Consider the following 22464-nt stretch of genomic DNA (forward strand, 5'->3'; position numbering starts at 1 on the left):
TCATTGGATCCAAATTGAGATTCTGACAAGCTGCAATTGCATTAGCGCATAGATAACGAAGTGTGTCAAACGTCCCACAGTTGCAAGTCCTATTTATCAGGCATACATGATATTGCCCGCCGGTAATACATTGGCTCGATCTATCAAACTCCATCACACGAAACCATAGGTTGTTGCGATTGTGATACACAGTGTACATTGTGTTGGCCCACGCTTTCGCTTTGTTAATTTCTTGCAATACTTTCCGCAACAACACATGGCCTCCCTGCTTTGGCCTTTATAACTCTCTACTCGCTTTGGAAATAGTGCCCCCAAATGAAAATATGTCTCTCGTACAACTGAGGTTATCAGCAAATGACGCGTTCTTTTTAGAATAGAATTTATGCATTTAGCCAGGTTTGTGATCATATGACTATATCGTAGCCCATCGTCATATGCTTGTGTCCACTGTTCAAAAGATATGTTACAAAGGTAACTTGCGCCTTGATCATTAACTAAACGTAAATTCCCCAACATCTTATGAAAACGGTTATTATAGATTTCATACCCTGCCAATATAAGTTGATAGCGAAAATTATATACCAATATTCAATTTATATTCCATTCAGAATAAACTGAATATTACAGCCGAAAGTATATTAATAGAGATTAAATACCCATGTTGGTCACTTACTTTCGTTCAGTCGTAGACTGATATTACTCGTAGTAGGTAGATGCAATGTGCCTTAGACAATACCGATGGTGTGTGCGACCCCATAGGCTTCCATGTCGCTCAATTGCGGCTACTATTCCAGTGCCTCGATCTGATATAACGCAGATATCAGGTTGGGGGCATACATGCCTCTTAACCTAGAAAGAAAGAAATCTCAGTCATCAGCTGACTTCCCCGGTGTTATTGAAATGCAATTGGAAGGATTTTCCTACCGCCATCCTATGCCACAGCTAGCAATAGTCGATGGGTGTATCTACTATACATAAATGTACCGTCAATTTGTACCAATGACTTATAGTACACAAATGCGTCTCAACATTGCTTAAAGCTCTAGAACAGACACTTGAACACTTGGCATCCATGGAGCAATCGGTCATTGTAGTACGTAGGGACCGTTTCAAGGTCTGTTATGCAACCTTGGACGTACCTCACCAGTACCTGACATCACTGCCAAACCTCATTATATGGAGTGTTCCACCCACTATACATCTTTTCCAACATCTTTTACTTAGCTATCCAAGTCTTGCGGTAAGAGGGCGTGTACCTCAATTGGATACAAATACTGGCAATTATGCATGACACAGAAATCTGGGATCTGCCTTCAACATCGACAGTATTAAGCTAGCTATCATGCCTGAATCCCTCTTGGGATGATCTTGTGAAACACCTATCAACGAAGTACGTTACATAATGCAACATTAAATAATAACATTATTATTCAAAACCCTAAAGACCCAGTGATACTGTACCGACAACATAGGTATGTAGACCTTTGTACTTTTTTTATCTCCCACAAGCATGTCTTTTTCTTAAAAGTAGCCATGATTTTCCATGAACATATATCGTTTTACACTGCACACTTGGCCTCGAACTTCTCAGATTTGGATTTAACTACACTATAGTTAACCCCATGATTGATGCTATGTTATTTCAAAGCACCAAGAAAACTATCCTTACTGGAAAACTTCTTACCAACTTCCAAATCACCCGAATCCAATGTCGAACCTGTATGGTCACATGCTCTGTGTGGTAGATCTGGAAACTCCATCACATCATCTATTAATATATCGACATTATGCATGTCGGCTGGAGCGAGTATGTCCTGAACCGTGGATTTTCTTCTTCTTCATCTGAACCCCCTTCAATGTCTTCAGGTTCGGATGGAACAGCCTCCGGTTCACAAAAAAATGTAACTTCTGCACTATCGGGGTCAGGCTCTCGAGGTGGATCCACATCAAACTCATCATCCAACCTACTATCATCTGCAACGTACGAGGTCCCCTCGCCGGTGGACGTCATAAGGAATACATTATCCCTTCTTGTGGACGTTTCATAACGTCCCCAATCAGATATGGATTATCAACCACTAGAACTTGCTGTCATTCCCCAATACGTATTTCCAGCATCGAACATTGACCCATCGATGTGCATGTCCCATCCACTAACCGAGTGTCGTGCAGGAGTTGTGTTTTCCATACTGCCACCAAACATGGGCGCTTCCGCGTTCTACTTCCTACTAACGGAGTGTCGGCTAGGGGTCGTGTATTATTCTCGAACAACAATTGATGTTGAATTCGCAAATGTTTCATTTGGCGATGAAAATTAAACATACAACTCAAGATAGACTAGCAAGATGAGTTTGCACCATCACCTCAAAGCTACTAACACCTTTGATATTAAATGAGTCATATGTCACGGGATCAATCGAAGCACAAAATCGATACTTAATAGAAGAAATCCTTCTTGGCGTCGTTCCAAAGATTTTGCTCCTAATTCTTTTACGAAATTCTATAAAATCTGTATTCTGGTTAAAAACCATTCGTGCTATGTTCTCTGATAAAAAACAACGCCGTTCTCGGTGTTACGGGCCTCACCATCATAATAAAATAACAACACTAATACGTTCACTCATCTTCAATTTCTATTCTGCTTAGCCTCTCTAATTTTACTTGCTGTGACTTATACATTTTGAGAATGAAATTTTCCCCGTTTATAGCCTAAGGCCAATCATGAATTATTGTAGAAAAAGAGCGTCTACGTGAGAGTTTTTTTCAGAAATTTTGCTGACAATGCATCCTGCTTGAAGTGTTTTTCACACCATTTGTTCAGAAACGTTTCTCAAAATTATTTTTTCAAGAATTACTGTAGAAAAACAGCGTCCACATGGGAGCTTTTTTCTGTAATTTTGCTGACAGTGCATCTTGCTTGAAGCGTTTTTGACACTATTTATTCAAAAACGTTTTATCAAAATTATTTTTTCACGGTACAAAATAGTCAATTTTGTTAAAAAATAAACCCTAATTTAATTAAATTTAACCCTAAACCTTACACCCTAATTTAATTTATTTAAAACCCTAGAATCCTAATTTACTTAATTTATCTAAAAACCATAAATCCTAATTTAACTTATTTAAAACAACAATTTATTTAAAAACCCTAAACCTAAAACCCTAATTTATTTAAAATCCTAATTTAATTTATTTAAAACCCTAAAAAAATCATAATTTCCTTAATTTATCTTAAAACCATAAACCCTAATTTAACTTATTTAAAACACTAATTTATTTAAATTATTTAAAAACTCTACACCTAAAACCCTAATTTACTTAATTTATTTAACAACTCTAAACCCTAATTTAAATAATTTTTAAAATAACACTAAATCTTTTTTTTAAAATCTACTAAAACTCTAAAGCCTAACTTGTTTTAACAAAAAACTAAACACTAAACCCTAACTTTTTTTGGCAAAATCCTAACTCTAAAAAACTCTAGGGACTAAACATGCAAATATCTCTAACATATAAAAACACGGAGCAAATCGCGCCCCCAAAAGTTCCTTTTTTTGCCACGGTAGCAAAACGCATTGACGTGGAAACCTTTTGCTGACGTGACAAAAAACTCTCCATTGGGGCCACGCTTTGCTGGCAATTTCCCCCTTAAACTCGGCCACGTAGGCGTATTTTGTAAAAAGTAGCCCTTTCCGGTAAATAATGGTGTAATCAGCCTATTTTCGTAAATATGCTTGAAAATAGGCCTTCTTAGGTAGTTTAATCTTTTTTTTTTCTTTTCCAATTTTATATAAAATTTCAAAAAAAAAAAATCTGAGTAAATAGATACCAGCAATATTTATTTGGTATAGTTGAAGGGTATAACTTTTTAATTAAGCCTAAAAAGGGCAAAGATTAATGTGTATAAAATTTGTGGCTGGGGTGGGGTATGAGAAAGGGAAGCGAGAGAGTAGGCGACTACAATCCACAAAGACAAGTTGGGTTGAGCGCAGCAACTTAGAAGAAACGTACAAGCGCCGTCTATTGTCAAGAACCCTAACCTACTTACTTCAACTAGCGGTTAGCTATTATTTTACTACGGTTGATTAAAAAATGTATCGATTCATCCCAATACCAACACTTTCAGTATTTGATGATGCAGATTCAAGTATTCAAATAAATACTAATAATTTATTTGGATAAATAATTTGTAATATCCGTGAAAAAATGGATCCAAATTTCGCCTTCTCTAAATTTGACGGTCCAGACCAATGGGATTTACTTTTTTATTATCCTAATTATATCCTGTCTTGCATCTCTCCAGCTTCCAATTGAACTGCAGCAATGCAAATAAATAATACTAGTACACATAAAACGGCATTTATTAATTAGGACCATAAGCGTAAAACTTATAGTATATGAGACTTTATTTCAGTTATGGCACACAGATCAAAAGGATCAACAATAAGTTTATGCTTCCGAAACAACTAGATGATGGCCTTTCTACATTTCACTCCTTTACTCATCCTCCGCAACTCCATGTCTAAATGCTGGGTCTCACATTGAGGCGAGATGCTAACTTCTGACCCAGTGATTTATCAGCCTGTATCACATGCCAGTCATCCATGAAATTATCAGTAAAGCTAATTCTAAAGATTGGACCTATGAAGCTCAAACGGATATATACTTTGTGAAGCATAGGAAAGAGTGTTTTTACCTGAGACCAGTATGAGATCCATATGCTGCGAATTTCATGAGTCACACGTGGATCAGACAAGGCCTCAACCCAGCGGCAGATGAATCGCTCTTGCCTGGTTACAGCAAGGCAGAGCAGAAAATAAGAAGTTAGCGATCAAAAGTCCAATAAATGCATTTATTTTAATTTACCAAAGCAGAGAACCCAATTATACCTGTCTGCTGCCCAGGACCTGTATCTCTCTCCGGGCTGTTTGAAGTTGTTCTCCTTCTCAATGATGCACTGTGACCATAAGACTTAGTAAGTACATTACTCTCAAACAAAAGGTAGAGCAATTTGTAGATAAAACTGAAAACTGCAACTAAATGTTTAAATGACAAAGCAAAGCTTGAAAAGTAAAGAGTAAATATCGTCTCTATCCTCTATCCTAAACCAAGAAAAAGCCCGAAACATGCTGTTTTGCTACTGCTTTAAACCATGATTTTTTTCCAAACTCCTTTTTTGCATTTTTATATCAAAATTTTACCATCAAAATCAAGCAAATTATTGTGTCAATCAGATTGCACAAAAAAACAAACATAAATTATAGGCTAATAAACTTGAACAAACACGAACTACACTGCTAAACACGGTTGAAATTAAAGACATTACTTTGAAATAAGACACAAGAAAGTACAGGAACTGACCTTCTCACGCCTTCCAGTGCAAACAGCAGGTGGGATAGGGAACATCTCTGCATGACGAACAGGATCGTACCTTGAAGGGAAGTAATTTATCTGGAAAACAGTGTCATCCATTGGATCAGAACTCCGGCCATCATGGCTTATAGCATGCATTAAAATCAATGTTGCTCTTTAGAAGAAGCAAATATATATTTAGTTCAGCACATTTAGACATTCAGGAATCCATTATTGTGCTAGGAGAAATTAATGGAAAAGAGCAAAGTACCTCCTCATCCCTGTGCATGAAATTCATAAAACCTTCGTGGTGATTGTTGTGATGAGCACACTTGGGAGCATTGGCTGGGAGTTGCAGATAGTTTGGCCCAAGTCTGTGCCTCTGGGTATCAGCGTAGGAGAATATACGAGTCTGGAGCAACTTATCATCTGAGTAGTAGATTCCAGGAACCACAATGGCAGGGCAAAATGCAAGCTGTTCATTTTCAGCGAAGAAGTTGTCAATGTTCTTATTCAAAACCAAGCGGCCAACAGGCTGCAGGGGCAAGATGTCCTCAGGCCAGGTCTTAGTCACATCAAGAGGGTCAAAGTCAAATTTATCTTCATGGTCAGGATCAATTGTCTGGATGAAGAGCTTCCACTCAGGATAGTTGCCAGCAGCAATTGAGTCATAGAGATCCTGAGTGGCATGGCTGTGATTAGCTCCTCCAACCTTGATTGCCTCATCTTCCAGCAAGCATTTGACCCCACAAGTGGGCTTCCAGTGGAATTTCACATAGTGTGCTTTGCCAGCCTTGTTAATCAGAGTGTATGTGTTTACACCAGAACCTTCCATGTGTCTGTAATCTTGTGGAACACCCAAATCATCAAAGAGGAAAGTAAACATATGCAAGCTCTCAGGATGGTGTGAGAAGAAATCAAGGATCCTCCAATTCTCCTGAATATGGGACTTAGGGTTGGGCTTAAGAGCATGGACCATATCAGGGAATTTCATTCCATCACGAATAAAGAAGACTGGGAAATTGTTTCCCACAAGATCAAAATTACCCTGAGTTCATAAAAAGTTCAGAACAAGAACTGATCAACGCATTGGCAAATAAATAATATTTATAAAAGTAATGCATAATAAACTCAGGACTTCATTCATGAACTAAGACTTTTACCAAAAGAAGAATATTATAAATGTAATACATGCATATGTACATACATTTCTTCAGAGCATGTTTTAGCTAATAACCGAAGTTACAAGTGCTCTAAACCTCTTTTTCCTTTACAAATTACAACGCACCAAAGGAGCTTAGTGACAAAAGGAGGTGGCAGGTGAACTCATACCTCTCGGGTGTAGAACTTCACTGCAAAACCACGAGGATCCCTGAGGGTTTCAGGGCTTCCACGCTCATGGATGACAGTTGAAAATCTCAAGATAACAGGGGTTTGAACTCCAGGTGCTCGCAGAAAATCAGCACATGTAACGTGAGAAATGTCATGGGTAACCTCGAAGAAACCCTTTGCGCTTGCTCCCCTAGCATGGACAACACGTTCTGGAATCCGCTCCCTGTCAAAGTTGGCAAGCTTTTCCACCAGATGATAGTCCTCAAGGAGAATCGGACCTGTCAAATAAAACAGTGCGGTCCAACTTGTCAACACCTTGTATTAAAAAGACAAAATATTCCTCTCACAAAAACTTCAACATAGTGATCAAGTTTTACAATTGACCCATACAAAATGCCAAGAGCAAACCCAGGTCCCCGCCCAAAAGTAAAAAAGAAGGTTTTTTGGTTATGGTAACCATATAATGAAATACGAACAACATAAGTACACCAAAACAACGAGGATGCTTATCATGGAAGATAAATCATGACTAATAAACAGTCAGTAGCTCAGGAATTTCATCATAATAATAAGGGGGGAAACTCATATATACCTCTGGGTCCAACAGTAAGTGATGAATTGTTATTCCAAACTGGAGCGCCAGAATTGGTAGTCCAGAATGGTGAATTGAAAGCACTTGATGGACGGTGCTGTATCAACCAATTTAGAATACCAAAAAAGAACGATTATTCGCAAACTACAGATAATTATTTGAAATGGTTGTCAAATAAATTTCATGGTTTATCATCTAATTTCTAATAGCCCAAGATAAGGAACAAATCTTAAAGAATATACAGGATTGAAATCAACAAAAAAAAAATCATCAAGGATCAAAGATGATATACAAATACATCATATTCGATTCGATTTAATAAATAAATAAATAAATCAATAGAGTCAGAAAGAAACAGCGCAACTGATTAATAATACAAATCATAATAAAAAGGGAGAAAAGATAGGGTACCTTGTAGGGATCCATAGAGAAAGAGGCGAAGTAGACGAAGACAGGAAGAGAGAGCTTGAGACGTAACGGAAGGGTCGTGTGTCGATAGAAAGGAGATGATTATTTATAAAGCAAACGTGGCTCGCGTTTCTATTTTTGTATCTCTCCGCTTTTATCTAAAACATACAGTGACTGCATTTCCCTCCCGAATCCCGATACTTTCAATATCTCCCACCCAATTTAACGTCTCGCCGAATGCCTGCAACAAAATTAAAGGTCTTTCTCAAGTTTTAATTAAAATAAATAAAAATTTATTATTCTTGTTTTCAACAATATTTTATTGAAGTTATATGTTTAATGTGCTGGAAATTATTTTATTCGATATTAATTATTCATATTACTATACATTATATTTTATTAATCTCAACAATTGTCTATTATTTTGAATGTGATATTTATTATATTTTTACTCTATTTTAACTTACTTATTACAATTTTTTAACGTTTATTTTATTTTAATTTTATTTTTTAAGTTCAAATGTTTTATCGAGAAAGTCTAAATTAACTAATTATAAAATTCGATAAAATTTTTTTATGTCTTAAATAAATATATATTTTTATATCTCATTTATATGTTGATATTATGGTGGTCGATATTATTTTAGCATCGTCCTATTGGTTGGAATATTCTATTCTGATAGTAAATCGGAACAAAATATTTTAAATTCTGTTTTGGTGCAAATTTCGATCAATATTAACTGTATTGGTGCGTATCGATTGATTCCATTCGTATCCGTCGATACAAAAAAAATTAATTCTAAAATAAATTTAAATTTAAATTTTTATTATTTATTTGTACCAAAAAATAATTTTAAAATATATTTTAAATTTAAATTTTATTTATTTATTGAGAATTTTTTATTTTTTATTTTAAATTTGTTGAATTTGACTTGTGATATTCATGGTATGGGATGATTTTATTGTATAATTTATGGAATAATTTTTTTATTTTTTTTATTTTGAATTTTTTAATGACAAATAGTATTTGTGAAACTTATTAAAAATTATTTTATATAATTGATATCTTAAAATTTACATATAATAAGATTTAAACTCAAAACTTTTTTTTAAAATCTTTTCTTTATTATTTCAACCAAAACTTTAATTTTTATAAGTATTTTGTACTTGAGATTATTTAATCTCATTATTTAATATTTTTAAATACTTTTAATATACATATATTAAATATTTTAAAAATAACAATAAATTCAAAATAATACACTCAAAAAAGCCTATAATAATACATACCAATGTCAATACAAAAGCGATACCTCCACCGATACTATCCCAATAAAGATATCAAAATATAAAAGAAAAATTGATGTAAACATATTTATAGTAAAGAATGACGAGAAATTGGAATATGCACCGATATTTATGGTAAAGAAGTAGGAAAAGATGGGGTCCAGCGGTGATATTACAGACTTTTTAATGGCAGAAGAAATAGAGAAATTCAAGAAAAAGGAAATAATTAAAAATTAAAATATATTTGAGAAGTGCAGCAGTTTATGTTTCCTTGTCCAAAATTTGGAATTTTGCTAGACCCAATTCATACACCACTTATGGCTGGAGGTGAAATGGGCCACTCTTCTTATGACACGTCTTCATTAAACTCCTTGAAACGTGTGCTCTCTGTCTTTGTAATTTCAGCTTTTATCTCTTATCTTAGTATAAGTATCATTAAAAAATATTTTTTAATAATATTTTAAAATAATAATAATAATAAATAAATATATTTAATTTAATTTATTATTATAAAGGATATATATATTGATTTAAAAACCAAGCAGTCGATAATATCAACTTTAATCAACATCATTAAAATTTTCTTTTAAACTTAAGCATCTATCTGGCCTTGGCCTGGCCGGATTTAATTCAAAATTAAGCTATCAAATGAATAAAATTTCATTAAAATTTAATTGTTAACTTTACATAATTTATGATGTTTAATTTAGTTTTTATTATTTAAATAAAAATGGTTTAAAGTATAAAATTGTCACCATATTATATTTACTATTTTTGTAGTTAAAAATAATTTCTTTTAAATATTAAAAATTAATAAATTAAATTATAATTTCTATTTAATGAAAAAATTAAAAAAATAAAAACGCATATATCATAAAAGAAAAAGTTGTTTATTTTTATAATTAACTATTTTTATTTTTTTAATATTATATTAATTAACATATTATTGTTAAATATTAAAGCCAAATGTAAAAATAAAATAATTTTATTAAAATTTATCTTTAAATAAAATTAATACAATAATAAATTTATTTCTAGTTCATGACAAAATTCATTTCTCAGACAAAACCCAATAAATATTAATAATTTTTAATTGTAAATCCAAGTGAATAGATTGGAAGGATGTTTCTGAAGATAGTATGAAAGCGGTAACATTGGGGAATATGCTGATAAGATTATAAAGGCCCCTTCAGCTATGGTTTGCCACACGACTGACTCTTAGCCTGGGACCCACATTTATTAAAAGAACACAACAAACCTTGTTTGAAAAATTCATCATTTTACAATATATCAATGAGACCATTGAAATGGGAACACATATTATAGATTTTGTGTTAGTTGCAAATTCTGCTTGCTTTTCTTACGTCGCGTGGAACTAAAAGAATCACACTTTTTTTTTTCTTTTTCACTTTTTATCCCGAAAATAAGTACAAAATGGAAATGCTTGATATTTTCTCTTTTTCTTTGGTGTTATATGATCTAAATTTTTTTTTAAAATTTAAAAATCGACTTGTGAATCCAGTTTATTGACTAGAGAAGTCTGGAATCTTTTTTATGTAGGCTTGCGTATTGTATCTGTTCCATTTGTTCTAGTCTCATGTTCTTTCGCGTTAAAAATAATTACAAAATTAAATTTTGTATATTAATCTGATAGTTAAAGTATTTATCATTTCAGGTATGGACTGAGTTTAAGTAGCACTAGTCACATTATTATTAGGCTTTACACTTCTCTTATAATTCATAAAAAAATAACTACTAAATTTAAAAAAAAAGAACATATATGTATTTGGTTTATCTGACAAAAATATAAACAAACATAGTTAATGCCATGGAATTGAAACATGGTACTTCCCATTATAGCATATTAATCTTCTTGTCTCTCTTGATAGTGGATGTATTTTCCACTCAATTGATATTAGGAATAGATTCAGAAAATGAGCAATATATGAATGTAATAGCTCTAATTTCAATGCACTGAATTTGAAATCATAATAATTTTTTTATTTTTTTATTCCTAGTAATAATAACGACATTGAGTCTTATATCTCCTAGCTCAACCAAAACTTGTCATAATATTAACAAATGACAATGCCTTGAACTATTCACCATAAGTGTGTTTCATATTATTAAAAGTGAGGATTCTCTAATGTTATTGTAACCTCTATTCCAAAGGCTTTAGATGTATTGTTGGCTACAACAGCTATTACAAGTACTGAGAAAACCTGTAAAATTTAAGAGGCAATCAAATATTTTTCATTAATTGTTAATATAAATGGGCTTATTTCTCCACATTTTGAATTTGAGTCTTAGCACTTTTGTGAAAAGCTCCATCAATTTTACCTTTATAATAACTCATCCACCGAATTGTTGGAAAAAATCTAGTTTGAAAATTGAGACAATTTGTGATATTTATTGTAATAAAAATTTTCCCGAAATAGACCTGTGCTTTGAGCGAAACGAATCCTTATCGTTTCCAACTTTCAACAGAATGACCTTCTCGACTATCCTCGTACCACAAACTGCTTCGAGCATGGGCTTAAACAATTTTTAATCAAACACCAAATCAGAAATATTTCCTTTAATTTCAGTAGGAAAGCAAATCACTCTTTTATAGAAATCGGTAGAATTGTTATTCTCGAAAAAATATAATTTATACTTAGAAATAAATTCTCACTATTTTCGAGCAGAATAATAGTATCTCAAAGTTGTATATCACTTCTTATGTTTTTAGCATTATTGGTGCCATTTATTTATAGAGAGAGGAAGTGAAACCCTAGTTGAATTAGTAGAATGCATTTTTATCCATTTATGTTCATTTCCAAATGTTTCTCATTTCTCTAAATTTATCATTTCTATTCATTTCTATTCATTTGATTCAACTTGCAATTCATTTTTGTTTTCGACGAGCTAGTGGAGGGACCAAATTGACAACCAAATTGACATATGTGATTAGGGCTCAAATGATTTATAATTAAGTTCCAACTTTTCACCTATTAATTATAAATTCATTTAGTCACAAAGTCATTCTACTTTAGTATCATGACTGAGCTCTCCCCAATTACATACCATTACGAAAGTTACTTGATCAGTGCTTGTCTAATGACCTTGTCATAAGTGTGTTACCCTTACAAGATATCATTAGTATCTTTGGGATAAATTCATTCTCCCAATATGATTCTATTTTATCTCATGGTAACCATTACATCTTCCTTCATGAAAAGTTAATTACTATCAAATAGTAATTAAGTCATTCATCACAAAGTTAAACGACCTGTGGTCACGTTTACTTTTAATCTACAATGTAATGCCAATGAGAGGATATCATTTACCCATGTCTTAGGCTATGAATTCGACTATTGTGAATGATGCTATACACTGAAGAAATCGTATATCCAACACACTAGCTTATGGTTTCTTATCTATTTTACCTCAGGCTTTTACTTATATCGAAGTATACGAGTCACGCATACATAGTTCATCATCCACTCAAGATTAAAGTATGCCACACTATAAACATCACAAGTGAATAAATCCATAAAAAAAGTTTAAGACCTATTCTTCTTGGGTCATGTCCGATGTACTATCAATCTAGTCAGTCACATCTATGTCTCTATCTTTTGGGAGTCATTCATTCCGATGCTCAAGAAAAAGTGTAATAGCATATTTTTTAATTATGTTAGAAACAGTAGTTTCAAAACCCCATTTTTGATGTTCGAGTCTACAAATATTATTATTTAATATTCATGATGTTAGTATAAAGCTTAATTGAAGTTTGGTCCCTTAATTTTGTCAAATTGATAGTTAATTAAGGTACAATAATTTTGTAAAAGAGGTAAAAGTTAGTTTGTATGGATTTTTAATTAATCGAAAGACTAAATTAGTAAATAAACCACTATTACTTAGCAAAATAGTGGTGAATGACTGATGAGTCACTAAACTAACTGAAATCATGACAAAAGCAATCGCACCTATCAAATAGTAGTATAGCTAAAGTGAGTCAAGAATATCGTATCCACGAGGACTAAAAGTACTAGTAATTACTATTTTTTTATTATCTAGCCTATAATTAAAGGGGATGTTTTTAATTTAAAATTATCTAAACTAATTACTAAGAACGCGACAAAAAGCGAATTAGGAAAATATTTGAGGAAAATCAATGATAAAGATAATACCCAGGAAATAATACACCTAGACTTCACTTATTAGTCTGAATCTGAATTAGACGATTTATTCACTTGCCTTGATCCGTAGAAATTCCTAAATTATGTTAATATCTCTTTCGAGAGTAAGAACAACTGCCTCTAAGTTGATTAATTGAAATCTTTTTTCTAATTAAAACCCCTATTGTCGCATTAACTCGATCTATGGATTCCCCTATTAAATTTGACTCTAATCCGGTAGATTTATGTCGTCCTATTTCTATGATTGCATGCAACTCCACTCACTTATGCCAGATCTACTCTTAAACAGGGACTTTTTCTCCACTGAAATAAGCACATCACACTTGAATTAATATCATGAAAATATTAAAGCAAGAAATAAGCATACATAATTGAGAACAAGAATCAACTATTTATCATATAATTCAGAAAATCAAATAATAAGATCCATCATAGGTTTCATTTTCCCTAGGTATCTAGGGGATTTAGTTCATAATCTGGGTGGAAAACATCTCAAAATTAGAATAATAACAAGACATAAGAAACCCAAAAAAACTTTGAAGGAAATTTGACTGGAGATCTTCAATCTTGAAGGAGATCTGCTTCTGAGTTGATTCCGACGGCGTTCTTCGAGTAATTTCTTCATTCTGCTCTGCATGCTTTCTTTAGTCCTCTTCTAATAGGTTTTTATAAATTTTAGAATGCTCAGAAACTTTAAAAATTGGGTTTTTTCACGTAAAGGAGAAGCAGGGTTCGAAATCAACACGGGCTAGCACATGGGCGTGTGGCCAGCCCTTGTGGAAGTGCCCAGCCCCTATGGTTCTTGAAGATAGCTCTTTTTATCCGATTTTAGCCCGTTTTTCGCTCCTTTCACTTCCCTATGCTCACTTAAGTATAAAAACATAAATTTAAAGGATTAGGAGCATGAAATTCACTAATTCACATAATAAATCATCCAAAAATATGCTAAGCATGGGATTAAAACATGTTACTTTTATGGTTAATCAATGACATCTTTCATCCACCAATTTAGTTGATTAATATTTAGTTTTGTTAATTAAGGTTTAATTAAATAAAGTATAATTAATTAGTTTTAATTAAGGTATAAAAGAAAAAAAAGAAAAGAAAAGTATGACATTTCAATCATCTTCTTCACTTATCTGTAGCAAAAAAGAAAGGGAAAAGGGTTTGAAACTTTCAATCATTAGTCTTTTGATTAGTAAGAAATTTCAAGTTCGTTTCTTGTAATTTTTATGTTTTTAAGATCGTGAGAGTTTGATTTAGCTAGCCTGTGTGCCAATTTATGAAACTATTAAAGTTTTCAAAAGTTTCCATTATTTATTTCTTGAAGTTTCGTATACTAAATTATTAGATTTTAAGCTTAGAAGTGAAAAAGGACTAGTTTGTTATGTTTAATTGCTAATTTTTGAACATAGGGACTAAAGTGCATAAATTTCAAAATTAGTGTAAAATTTTTGTAATTATTGACAATAGAAGGTTATAGAAGGATGTAATTGAGATTGGTTTCGAAATTGAAGCTTAAATTTGAAAGTTATGGAAATTTCGAATTTAGGGACTAAAATTAATAAAATGTAAAATTTTAGGGGCATTTAAAAAATAAAAATTGGATTGATTCATGCAGTTAGTAGGATGTTATAATTTGAATTGAATTATTATATAGATCTATTAGTAGGATGTTATAATTTGAATTGAATTATTATATAGATCGAGAATTAAACCATATCGAGGATAATTAGGAAAAAGGTAAAATTACTGACTAGTCCTTGTGGTTCAACTTGTTTGCTGATTAAATTAAGTTCATATGGTGTGTTTGTGTTTAAATTTTTATGTATTTAAAATTATGAATATATGTATGTTTAATTAAAATTTAGATTGTTTACGATTTGGTACTAAATGTGAGATTTGGACTAAATTGTAAAGAAATGAATATGAACTTATATGCTGGATTACCCTGATGAACGTAGTAAATGTCTTATAAACATGGATACAGATTGATTACCAATGATTACCAAGATCCAACAGTTGTTGCAGACTCGAAGATACATGTGGCTCATGTTTATCTCGAATAAGTAAACTGATGTCGTTTTAAAGGTTTAGCCTGGACGAGTAACTTGATATGTATATTTACAACTTTGGCCAAGCTATTTGATGTGTCAATATAAAGGTTTAGCCCGAGTGGGCAACCTGACATGATTACATGCTTAGTTCATACGAGCAACATATGTGATTAGCATCAGTGTACTCTAGTTCATTTATTGAGTTTCATCAGGTAATATTGATAATATGAAATGAGAAAATGAGATAACACAAAATGGATTTGATGTTCAAATATGGCGTTAGTGAATGATTTGAATATAAAGCTTTAGAACACATGTATGATTATTTATTTCATGATTAACATGAGATTGAGATAGATATTTAAATGTTATCTATTGATATGTTATCAATTTGGTACATTACATGATTGATTAAGCACTAAGCTTACCTTGTTGTTGTGGTTTGCTATGTTAGGTAAACTTTTTCAAGTTAAATAGTTTAATTCTAAATCGAGGTAAGTTTCTTGTTTAAATACCTATGGACTTATTAAGCATTTGTTATGCTTACCCCCATTGTTTTTCCCTTTCCTTGTAGATTGTCAACTTGCGAAACGTGACGATCAGATCTACGAGAAGCTCACACTTTCTCGTGATTGACTTGGTAGTCTTTTAATCATTTTAAAGTCTAATTATGTGGCATGTACATAGGTATTAATATTTTTGTTAACGTTGGATTGATAGTTTGGTTTTAACTTAACTAAATTTTGAATTATGAAAAGTTAGTCACATATGTATATGTGTATGTTTGGTAAAATGATAAGCTATAAATGTGGCACTTGAATGACAAGTTTGCTTGATAAAATGGTATGGTAAATGATGGAATAAAATGGCTATAAACATATGTGATTGATTTGTGAATCAATAGGTTGAATTAATATGTTTTGATGCCAAATTGGGGCATATTGGTTGATTAATTTGGTTAAAATGTGATGTTTTGGTATTTTTTTGGAATAGTCTTGTATAGGTAAGGTCGTGCAATATGCATCAAACCTTGTGTTTGATTGTTTGCTTGAAATAGGTATCAAACGGCCTAATTTGTACTAAAAACAGAGTCCATTTCGTGATGTTAGGCGATGTTTGTCACGACGAGCTCTAGACTTTAGGCTACAACATGACGAGGAACTCCGTTGGCATAACGAGGCCAATTCAGTATGTCACATCGTGACGAGGAACCCTTCACATCGTGACATCATCTTAAAGTTTTAAAAATGATGTAAATTAGTCCTTATTCGATCTCGAGTTAACTTTAGAGTATACGTAGGCTCATATAAGTCCCATAAGAGGTTGTATATCATGTTTATTTTTTGAAATACTTATATTTGCATGAATTATACCTTGATTTGAAAGTTATATGTTTGTAGTTGCTCTGGCAATGGATGTATCATCCTGCAGCTCAGACTTGGCGATTGGGTTGGGCAAAAGGTGTTACATTTAGTGGTATCAAAGCTACAATTTAATTTTTTCTAAAACTGAATGTAACGCGTGTTAAGTTTAGAAATACATGCCACAATAACACGTGATAGTTTGATGCCTTCTGGTCCAAATTGGTTCTATTTTTTCTTATAGATAAACCATGTCAATTGAATTGAATCGTGTCGTATTAGATAAAGTAAATAGTAACATTCCTACTTCCAATTAGGCAGCTGCAAATAGTATGCCTATTTCGCAAAGGCTTGGGAGCAAGGCAAAAGATGTCTTCTTCCAAATGATGAACTAATGGTTCAATCAGTTAAATCGAGCTACCCCTTCAGCTCTGCAATCCCAAATGCAACCTCCACCCTCGATCGTGCCTCTTACGACACCCCCTTATCCTCAAAACCCAAATCCGATAAATGTTCATTGACCCCCAATTTATAAAATTCAAAAGTGTGGGGCTAAAGAATTTAGAGGTAAAAAGGATGATAATCCGAATAAAGTTGAATATTGGCTGGAAAATACTGTGAGGGTGCTCGATGAAATGATGTGTATACCAGAAGATAGGTTGAGATGTGTTATATCATTACTAAAAGAAAAAGCTTATTAGTGATGGACGATGTTGATAGTCGTTGTTCTGAGAGACCAGTTGAATTGGGAGTTTTCTAGATTGAGTTTAGAAAGAAACATGTCAGCCGTTTATACCTCAAGAAGAAAAATGAGGGAAATTATAACATTGAAATAGGGTGATATGGCTATTACTAAATACAAAAGTGAATTTTTCTAACTCAGCAAGTATGCCCGAGAATTGGTATCCACTGAGGTAGAGATGTACACCCAATTCGAATGGGGTTTAAATGAAGACATTCGAATGCTTGTTGAGGCTTTAGAATTGAAAGAATTTGTAGTGTTGGCAGAACAAGCTCAGAAATTGAGGAAATAAGGAATGAAAAGAAATGAGCCAAATTAAAAAGTAGGGATACTGAGAAATGCAAAATGATTAGATCATTCTTGACTCCTCCGTCCAAGCGAACTAGAGATTTCAAAAGTCAATCTTTTGCTTCTATAGGGAATTTGAAAAAAGACATGTTTAGGCAGAATTATCCAATATGACAAGCTACATCAATAGCTAGTGCTAGTAGTGTCTAGATTATGAACAAACCTGTTTACGATCATTGCGGCAAAAACCATTTTGGGAAGTGTAGATTGAACAAAGGATCATGTTTCAGATATGGTTCTTTTGATAATTTATTGAAAGATTGCCCAAGTAAAGTTGAGACTAATTTAGAATAGATTACAAAATCGATGACAACTCTACAAAGAGGTAGAAGACCGAGATCCGAAAACAATGTTGGAGCTAGTTGTGGTGGAACTAGGGATACAACTGTGAGATCTGAAGCACGTGCACCAGCTAAAGCCTATGTAATACGAACCAAAAAGGAGGCTACAACTTCTGATGTGATTACTGGTACATTTTCTCTTTTTGATGTTACTATACATGCTTTGATAGATCTTGGATCAATGCATTCATACATATACACTGCATTAGTAATCGAAAGAAATTTATTAGTAGAGTTGACTTACTATGATGTTAGAGTGTCAAACCTGTTGAGTCTAGAAATGAATTGCATGTTGAATCAAATGAACAGAAATGGATAGAAATGGTAAAGTTATAGAAATAAGAAATATTTGGAAATGAACATGGTTTTCTCTAAATGAAAATTACATGAATAATTAACTTATGGTTTTTTGAATTATTATTTAATTCATTAATTAAAGAATTGAAGTTTGAAAATGGAAATAAATTAATTGGTCATAGTGAATCTATTGAATGCAGAAATATTAAATATATTTTCTCATAGATTCTTTTACGGTAAAGTCATCATGATTTTAATGGAACTAGAATTGGGTTGAGAAAATTATTTAATTGGGAAATTAATTTAAAATTTTAAAATTTTTATTTTGGGAAATAGAAAAATAAGTATTACGTTGGATTGATTTATAAAATACTAGGTTAAAATTCTAGGAAGTACTTGTAATTTGACTCGATATGGGAAATGCCTAAAATTCCTTCATGATAATGCTAGGGACGACAAACCCTAGTTGTAACCTCCCAAACCCGGCCTAGACGATATGACTGAATCGTGAAAGTCAAATTGGATATCTAAGTGTCGAACCTACTCTAACGATAGTTAAAAACCTTCAAGTACTCTCTGATTATAAAATTGTGGTTTCTATTTTTAATTTTGGAAAAAAACGTTCATTTATTTAACCTAACCATGTTGAGGACAAATTAGCGAATTAGGTGTAGTTTTTGGAAAAAAAAAACCCATTACTCGACATTGCCTTTGAAAAACATTTTGATTAATTTCTTTGCAATGAGAAAAATTACTATTACTAACCAAACTATTAATAACTTAGCCCAATAAAATGCATAGTCCAATTTCAATGTATATAAATTCGTTAGTCTATCCTAATAATGAAAAACATGCATACATGAAAATCCCCAAAATAAAAAGCAGTCCCAAACCACAGCTTTAATAATTTTATAATCCAAAAACTGTATAATAATAATGAGAAAATAAAATAAAATAATAATGAGCTTAACAAGATCAGTGTGAGACTAAACAAACAAGCATTAATCATTCATACAAGCAATTTCACATGGAATCCAATAGCATAATCTAACATCAATAATAGTGGAATTAGTGAACATGATCATGACAAAATGCACATGTGAGATCCTGCCCATACCATCCGTTACACACCACAAGTTCCCCGAAACCCGTATGCCAAACTCCAACAAATGCGAGCATAGCTCGATGTGGTAAAACCACCGATAATCAATAATGTAGTGAAACTGTTGAATATCAAATAATGCGATATAATTGCCAATCCCCTCGTACTCCAAATACAGTGCACTGACTACGAATAACTGCAGACTTAATATGCTGCTTGTACTTCATGGAACTCCTCCGTCAACCACAAAATATCCTATCCCAATGCATATACAATATGTCATGTAAACTCATACATAGCCACAATTCAATACTTTTTACATCTAATTGACATTTTCAACAAGCCTTCAATAAATAAATACATTCAATGAATGGAAACAATGTTCCAAATTTTAGATTACCATTTTGATGGTGCCTATCAATATCATTCAGTTTCACATACTTAACGAATTTTATTATGCATGTATAACAACCTTTTCAATATATCATATCAAATGTCCCATGCAATTACATAATGACCAAACTCAATATTTTAGCAAATCATGCTACTCAAACAACTAATCTCATACTATATAACACAATCATGCATCATAATCTCAATCATGAATTCACAGATAAACTAGCAACTTTGCTTACACATCAATTATTTAGGCTCAAAATTTACCTGGTTCGGTCACTTGTAAAACTAATTATTTGGCTATTAGGCAATTCCAATCAGCAAGCTAAATCATCAAATATAATGTGATAATCAACAATTTCAAACAACCTTGCGAGTTTAGGACTCACACCTCATCTTTTGCTTTTTCACAACACACTAGAGAATCTTTTGATTTTCCTTAATAAGCCTTAAAACGAACCTAAGTAAAAAATTAGTATAAATTCCTTCAATTTGTATCTTAACCAACCCTTAAACACCCACTTATGGGTTCAAACCAATCATCAAAATTACTACTATTTTACGAATGCAAACTAGTTAGATTTCTTACACTATTTTGATGCGAATCGCACGAGCGAACATTTTTTGGCTTTACGGTTGATTTGGGGCGTTCAGGTCAGCACCTAAGACATTTACATACTAGAAAATCAGTAGGAAATGTTGATTAAAATCCTTCATTTAATCAATCTATAACCTTTACCCAATAACTATGTCGAAACAACAAACTTAGTTTACCTTTAATCCCACTTATGCTTCTCAATTTGAGAGATCCGAATGACCAATTGATCAAGAATGTTTTTCCCTAATTGATATGTAATTAAAGGATGATTAGGAGGGTTCAAGGACACAAATTAAGGCTATAAAAAAATGGTTAAGATTTAAGAAACAAAATATCCCCCTTCTTACACATAGGCGCACGCACCACTATCCATGGTGGCCAAAATTAGGGCTGATTTAAAAATGATTTAAAGATTTATTAAAATATGGAATCTTTAAAATCATTAAAATTCCCCCAAATTCTATACCTAGAAATTTAGGTTTTTAACTGGTAAGATTAATTAAGAAATTGAAGAAAAAAAAGATTTTACCTAAGCTAGTTGAGAGAAATGATAATGGCAATTTCTTTGCAATGTTTAGGATCGATATTAGAGTTCAAGATTTTAGATTCGAGGCTGATTTAGTTTAAATGAATGGAAGAAAAGTAATGGAGAGGATGATGCTCAATCTTTATGACAAAAGATTGAAAATCAATGGTGAATGGTGGTGGTAGGGCCGACGGCAACAATGGTGGGAGAAGAGAAAAGGAAAAGAAAAAAAATCAAGAGAAGGAGAAGAGGTTAGGGACAACTAAGGTAGGGAAAGAGAGGATTACAGGCTGATTATTTGTGAAAATTTTGTATTTAGACCTAGGTTTACTAGGCTTGGGCGGCAAACACACTTAAAAGCAAGAGATTTTTGCAAAAATAAATTTATTTGCAAGAGAAGGGATTTGAACTTGGGACCTCTAACTAACTTTCATGCTTACACATTTAAAACTAATCACTTAGCTAAATCCTTATTATTTTTTTATTATATATTTTTACATTTTTATTAACTTAAATTTTGAAATGTTACAGCTCTACCCCCTTAAGAAAATTTTATCCTCAAAATTACCTGATTCGAAAAGATTAGGATATTGAAGCCAAATTGAGTCATCCAGTTCCTAAGTAGCCTCTTCAATGCCATGATTTCACCAAAGTACTTTAACTAATGGAATTTTCTTTCGCCTTAGCACTTTGATTTCACGATCCAATATTTAAACTAGTTCCTCCCTAAATGTCAAATCCAGTCTAACATTAATCTCCTTAACTAGTACAACATGCAAGGGATCCAATCAATATCACCTCAGCATCGAGACGTGAAACACATTGTGAATACAATTTAAATCAGGTGGCAACTCGAGTTGATAAGCTACGGGGTCAATCCTTTTAAGCACTCGATATTGACCAATGGATCTAAAGCTTAACTTTCCCCTTCAACCAAATCTCAAAACTTTCTTCCATGGAGAGACTTTAAGGAAAACCAGATCCCCCATATTAAACTCAATGTCCTTACGCTTCAAATTTGCATACGGCTTCTGTCAATCAGAAGCTTCAACCTATCTTGAATTAACCAAATTTTGTCCTTGGTTTCTATAACAATCTGAACCAATCAACTTTCTTTCTCCTATTTCAGTCCAACATAAAGGTGAATGAAACTTATGATCATAAAGAGCTTCATAAGGTTCGTTCTTGATACTTGACTGAAAACTATTATTATATGTGAACTCCGCCATCGGTAGGTGTTCTTCCCTACTACCTTGGAAGTCGATAACACAACTCCTCAACATATCTTCCAATATCTGAATGACCCTTTTGACTGACCATTGAATTGTGGATGAAAATTCATACAAAAATCCAACCGAGTACCCAATGTCTCGTGCAACTTCTTCTAGAACTGAGACATGAATTTAGGATGTAACAGCCCGTTTTCAGTAAAATCAGAACAGTAGTTTTGAGACCAAAAATATAAAGTTAAAAAATTTATTTTATTATTATTTTATTTCTTACAGCATGATAGTAGTACCGCATAAAAATTTTGTTAAGAAATT

The 22464-nt window shown here is 32.6% G+C and overlaps 1 protein-coding gene across 1 annotated transcript; it reads right to left on the reverse strand.

Annotated features, from left to right (window-relative positions):
* Positions 1–4334: 4334 nt before the first annotated feature.
* On the reverse strand, positions 4335–7752 carry LOC107917962 (catalase isozyme 1-like). The gene is given in 8 exon segments (NM_001327144.1): positions 4335–4582; positions 4697–4790; positions 4890–4957; positions 5362–5451; positions 5624–6400; positions 6685–6962; positions 7277–7373; positions 7688–7752. Coding segments are annotated over 8 exon segments (1479 nt in total). The 5' UTR covers positions 7703–7752; the 3' UTR covers positions 4335–4522.
* Between the last annotated feature and the right edge of the window lie 14712 nt (positions 7753–22464).

Source organism: Gossypium hirsutum, chromosome A01, assembly GCF_007990345.1.
Source record: "Gossypium hirsutum isolate 1008001.06 chromosome A01, Gossypium_hirsutum_v2.1, whole genome shotgun sequence".
Classification (NCBI taxonomy): domain Eukaryota; kingdom Viridiplantae; phylum Streptophyta; class Magnoliopsida; order Malvales; family Malvaceae; genus Gossypium; species Gossypium hirsutum.